The 6,000-nt window shown below is 47.0% G+C and overlaps 1 protein-coding gene across 1 annotated transcript; it reads right to left on the reverse strand.

Annotated features, from left to right (window-relative positions):
- Positions 1-1,154: 1,154 nt before the first annotated feature.
- Positions 1,155-2,596, reverse strand: LOC308414711 (protein BEX1). Its single transcript, XM_080909948.1, has 3 exons — positions 2,473-2,596; positions 2,037-2,110; positions 1,155-1,726 (listed from the first exon to the last, which is right to left on the reverse strand). Exon 3 carries the CDS (start codon positions 1,719-1,721, stop codon positions 1,335-1,337), a length of 387 nt encoding a protein of 128 aa, XP_080766074.1. The 5' UTR covers positions 1,722-1,726; positions 2,037-2,110; positions 2,473-2,596; the 3' UTR covers positions 1,155-1,334.
- Between the last annotated feature and the right edge of the window lie 3,404 nt (positions 2,597-6,000).

Below are 6,000 nucleotides of genomic sequence, written 5' to 3' on the forward strand. Positions count from 1 at the left end.
AGAGAAATCAGTGAGAATCTCTCACTTTGGAGATACGTGGGTATCTGTCTGGGTCTAGTGTAGAAACCTATAATCTAGTACATAGACTCTCTAGGGGAAAGGATGAGAAAAAGGCACAGTAAAGAAGTACCCATTCTTTGTCCCACAGGACCTTTGAGTAGAGATCTCTTAAGAGCACCCCCCCATTAGCTGAAAACATTTCCAGGTTTAGGTTACCCACAAGCCAAGAGAATGAAAAACTCTGAAAAAGCTCACAAACTTATTAGCTCATTTAGTTCTCTTATTTCTCAGCAACAGATGCCAGAAGATAAAACTAAATCTGAGATTAGGTCACAAGTCTGGAAAGTTCTCATATCGTTTGTTTATAAGAGTAACATTAAAAACTTTTGATTTTTAAAGACTGAATGCATAGTTGACTGAGACATAGGCAGATACTTACACCCAACCATTGGGTTGGATTGAAGTCAGGGACTCCTATGGAGGAATTAGGTTGAAGGATTGAAGGAGCTGAAGGGGAGGGTGACCCCATAGACTAGCAGACTCATTTAACTCTGACCCCAGAGGAGAATCCCAGAGACTGAGTCACCAACTAACCAGGCAGCTTGATCCAAGGCCCCAGGCACACATACAGCAGAGGACCGCCTGGTCAGGCCTCAGTGGGAGGAGATGCACCTAATCCTGAGATTTGAGGACCCAGGGAGGAGGGAGGAGGGGGTGTAAAGGGGGAGCACCCTGCGAAGAGAAGGGAATGAATGGGGTGAGGAACTGTGTGGGAGGGGGACTGGGAATGGGTGGCAACTACTGGAATGTAAATAACTAATTTTAAAAAAGAAAAAATGATTTTATGCACAAGTGTTTTTGGCTGCTTGTGTTTGTGCACCAAATGTGTTCCTTGTGCCCAGAAGTTATCACACTGTCCCGGACTAGTGGTTGTGAGCCACCCTGTGGGTGTGAGGGATTAGTTCTTCTGGTAGAACTAAGCCATCTCTTAAGCTACCAAATTCTTAAGTAACAAAGAAAACCGTCTTTCAGTTCTTCCAGTGATCAGCCCTACTTACTCCAGTCATGTGGCCGTTCGTATTCTTATGGAAAGAAAAGAGTACAGAAAATGCCTTTTCAATCTGCTTTATTAGGTTCACAATACGTACTAAGGATCTTCCCATGCAACTGATCAATTCTGCTAACGAAAGAATTACAAGCCGAGTAAAAAACGTAAGTTTCAATTAGAAGCTGGTAACAGGAAGAGATCTACACAAAAGGGGTAACTTCAAAACTTGTACAAGTACATCACAAAGTATGGGTCCCCATACCATCTTCAGAGAAAACCTCAGGACTCAGGGCATAAGGCAGAACTCATCATGGTGGTCATGGTGAGGGGGGTCAGTGCTAACCGCCCGCAGACTATGGCTCATCTGCCTTTCCCTCAGCTTCTCCATGAGCTGTCTCATATCCCCCCCAAACCTTTGTACGTTCTCCTCTCTCATCCTTGCTTGGGGCTCTCCAACCCTATGCACCAGGTCCCATCTATAGTGAGCAATGGGCTGCCTAACCCGGAAGCGCCTGCGACCTCCTCTAGGCGCACAATTTTTGCCCGCCTCAAGAGCCAGGGCCACAACCGGCTCCCTTCTGATAGTATCTTGCGGCTTTTCTTCCTTTTCTTCCTTCTTCTGATGGTCATTTTCCATGTTGAGATCTTTTACTCCTTGATCTTTGGACTCCATTTCTCCTAAGAAGCAAGAAAAGTCAAAGATTTCTTTGTGAATTGATCAGCAACTAGGACCAAGAGTCTCTGCTTTGCACCTTTCGAAATTCACTTCCCCACCTAAAAGGTCCGTAGCTCTCTCGAGGGCTCAAATCCAGCCCACCTCTCCCCAAAGCCCACCGTGTTTCCTGCAGATACATCTGCGTCATCAAAATGGAAGAATAGGATGGGAGAGTAGAATCGGGTAGAGGTGGTCAAGTAAGGTTCTGACATTCCCAGCTTTGCACACGTTTCCTTTTCCCCTCTCAGTCCCCAGCCCTGCCCCTGCACCTACCTGGGCCTATCCTCGCCTTCTCTTCCCAGCGATGCTCACCACCAGGTGCCCCTCGAAGCTTCTGGTCCTCTGACCTGCGAGCAACCCAGGATGGCTGAGCGGGTGGGTGGGAGGGAGGACCTGTGGCGCCGTCCCGAGCGCCACCGCCCAGGCTCTTCCCGCCGCCTCGGGAGCCCCCGCCCCGCCCCGCCGACCACCCCGGCCCGCCGCCATGCAGGGACGCCGGGGTCTATGGGAAGCTGTGGCGGGGCGCATGCTCCTACTCCCCGAGGGTCTCCGCCCGGGCCCGCCGCCCCCCACCCCGCCGGGCCGCGCCGCCTCGCACACGGGAACGGGAACCGCCACCTGCAGCCTCGGCCTGCGCTGCGACGGCCTGGGTGGCGGCCGCGGGACCCCGACGACGGGCTCCGCGGGTCGGGGCCGCCGTCCCCCTCACCTGCTGCGCTCTTCCTCCTCCTGCTGCTTTCCGCGCCGCCCCGGCCCGCGCGCTCCGCGCCACCAGGAACAGGTGCCTCCGTTAGGGATGGCGGGCTGGCGAGAGTGAGCGAGGGAAGGTCCGAGACCCAGCGAGGGGTGTGAGCCTGCGTGGGCTAGTCACGTGCCACGTGCGTCACAAACAAAGCTCCGCCCCCGGCCCCAGCCCCTCTTCCCGCCCCCAGAGTCTTGCTGTGCAAAGTTCAGGTCCCTTCCTCACCTCTGGGTCCCTTTACTGTCTCCAGCCTGGGCCCTGTCTCTCTGAGCCCTGAACATTTCCTGGCCTGGAGAAAGGAAGGGCCCTGTGTGCTCTGTGTGCTGCTGCCATTCCCACTTCTCTGAGGGACTGATTTTCTCCTCTTCCTCTATTCCCAGGTTGTGTGCCTCCTTCTGTTGTCCCCTCAGCTTTTCATTTTGTCTTCCTTAAAATATGTGGGAAAAGTTAGTAAAGAAAAACGGGCTTGTGCAGATTTTTAAATGCTGCCTTCCTCTGTCCCTCGCTCCCCCTCCTCTCTTCTCTTCCCTCCTCTCTTCCTCCCTCCCTTTCCCTGATACAGAGCTTCTCTGTGCAGCCCCGACTGTTCTAGAACTCACTGAGTAGTCCAGTCTGGACTAAATTCAGAGATCTGCCCGCCTCTGCCTCCTGAGTGCTCGTATTAAAGGCCTGTGCCACCACAGCCTTTCTGATTTTTAAAATCTCTTAATGGATTCCCACAATGTTCTCTCGGTGATCCTGACAAAGCATGTATCTTTTATATAGTAAGGGGAAAAGAAGAGGCTTTGATTGGAGAGTGGGGAGAGCATCAAAGGAGTTGGAGAGAAGGGGCTTGGGAAGGGAAAAGTAAGGTAATTATATTTGTGTTAAAATTTTTAAAAAGAAAGGGAATGGTGTTTCTTGTTTGTAAGCACTGGGAGAACTGAGGCAGGAGGATTTCTAGTTTAACACTGGCCTAGGCTGGGGAGTTCTTGTCTCATTAAAAAGAAAATAGGCTTATTTGAAAAACAAGATTAAATTTGGGGGAAAAAAAGCCAACCATCTGTCTCCCCTGCTAAGTCATTATATAAATATAGACTGTACAGGCAACAGCTGCTGTTTTTGGACCTCAGAAAAGGACAGGGCAGCTGATGGCCTCCCTTGTCAGGGGCCCTAGATATGCAAGGTATTTTCATGAGGTGAGCCAGAATTTACTGTGCTTTAAAGCCATGTCAGATTTTCAGAATGGAAAGAAACGAACAAATCTCTTTCAGAAATCTTTGCTTCAAATGGTTCATCTGTATTTGCAAGTCAATGAGCACGTATTTAAAGAATCTTATGTTATATACAGTAAATCTATTTCAGGACCAGCTTTGGTGGCTGAGAAGGTAGTAGGAGTAGAGGACAGGGGAAGGCGATCCCCCAGAGAATTGGGAAGTCATTTCAGGAAGGTTTCAGGTATATAACTAACACACAAAATACACCTTTATTTGGTTGGTATTCGAGACATGAGCAATTGAAAATTGAAATGCAGAAGTGTCTTATATACTTTATGAACTTTAAATGTGAGGGTTTTTTTTTTCAAGACAGGATTTCTCTGTGTAGCCATGACTGTCCTAGAACTCACTCAACAGACCAGACTGGCCTCAAACTCAAAGATCTGTCTGCCTCTGCCTCCTGAGTGCTAGGAATAAAGATGTGTGCCACCACCTTCTGCCTAAAGGTGAAGTGTCTAGAAGTAAGTTATATACAGAAACTAAAACAATAAAGGAATCACTGAAGGCATACAATAAAATGCACACATTTTATTTTTGTAGTGCTGGGGATGAAACCGGGGCACTTGGAAGACACTTACCACTGACCTGCATCCTCAGCCCAAGATATCCATACTTAAATTGTATAATTTAATATTTAACATACTTATCAACAGACAAATGATTATTCAGATAGGGACTGTTTTTCTCCACTGCATAAGTTATGTTGTGCACCTCAATAGTCAGAAAGACCACAGCTTTCCAGTCAGACAAAAATGGTAAGGTTTATATTGTATAGGTTACAGCAGTGTACTCATTTCAATTGCTTTGCTTTATTCATGTGTGTGTGTGTGTGTGTGTGTGTGTGTGTGTGTGTAAGTCAGAGAACAACTGAACAACTTTTGGGAGTCAGTTCTCTCTACCCACCGTGTGGGACCAGGGTGTCAAACTGAGGTCATCAGACTTAGCTGCAAGTTCTTTCTTACCAATTGAACCACCTCATTCATCCTCAGTCTGGTTTCTTTTAAAAAAATGTCAAGCTGTCAGAAAGATATCATTTTGTACCTTCTTTTTATAGGACCATATACTAGCAATTTTCTAAATTCTTATAAATCTTCAAAGTATCTGATATAGTTACTTCAAATTTTACCTTCCATTTACAGAAAAAAATATCTAGATGTCTGGAAAGATTTGTGAACAGCACTGTGTGTTTCTGGAAATGCAGCTCTGATGTGTACAATGCCCTGGGCTCCATCTCCAACACCATATCAAACACATTTAACCCAGCACTCAGGAGACAGAAGCAGGAGTTGTTAGGGGAAGGATGAAGAGAGTGGGGGGCATATGGCCCATGGAGGTGCGGCGAGGTCTGGGGGCAAGGGAGATGCCTCTGTGGGGTCCGTGTTGGGAATCCCTTTCCTGAAGGACCAGCCACACAACGGTATAGTACCGAATCGAGTTTATTCAGGTCATGGGAGAGTTAAGAGGGTGGTAGAGGCAGATAGAGAGAGAGAGAGAGAGAGAGAGAGAGAGAGAGAGAGAGAGAGAGAGAGAGAGAGAGAGAGAGAGAGAGAGAGAGAGAGAAGTAGAGCAGTAGAAGCCGGCCATGAGCACGTGGGAGAGAGGGGGAAGGGAAAGGGAAGAGAAGGGGTAGGGGTGGGAGAGCAAGGATGCAAGAGAACAAGAGCAAGAGAGGCCAAGAGAGAGAGGAGGGGTCAAGCAGCTCCTTTTATAGTGTCAGGTCACTGGGGCGGAGCATACCTGGCCACTGCTGGGTAAATGAGGGGTGGGGTATACCTGGATGTTGCTAGGTAACTGAGGGGTGGGGTTTACAGAATCCCACCAGGAGTATCAAGTGATTTAAGAATGTCTTTGGCTACATAGTGAGTTTAAAGCTATCATGGGTTACATGAGACCTTTTCTTAAAAAAAAAAAAAAAAAAAAAAAAAAAACACATTTTAGTAATACAAATGCAAGAAAAACAGATTAGAATATACCCAAACGCAGATTAATTGGTTTATATAAATTATTACCTTTAATTTAATTTTTCTATAAAGCAACAGAAAATATACCATATAGGAGAATTGAAATGAAGCAAAAAGAAATTTACTATTGGGTAAGGAAATATAAGACAAATTATCACCAGGAACAATTGGCAGTCGTGGCTAAAATGAGTGATCCCTGAACTCTGGCAAAGTTGATGATCTGGGATACATCTGTATACAACTAATATAATAAAACCACAAAGTTTTCTCTATTTATG

This window comes from Micromys minutus (assembly GCF_963924665.1).
Source record: "Micromys minutus genome assembly, chromosome: X".
Classification (NCBI taxonomy): Eukaryota; Metazoa; Chordata; class Mammalia; order Rodentia; family Muridae; genus Micromys; species Micromys minutus.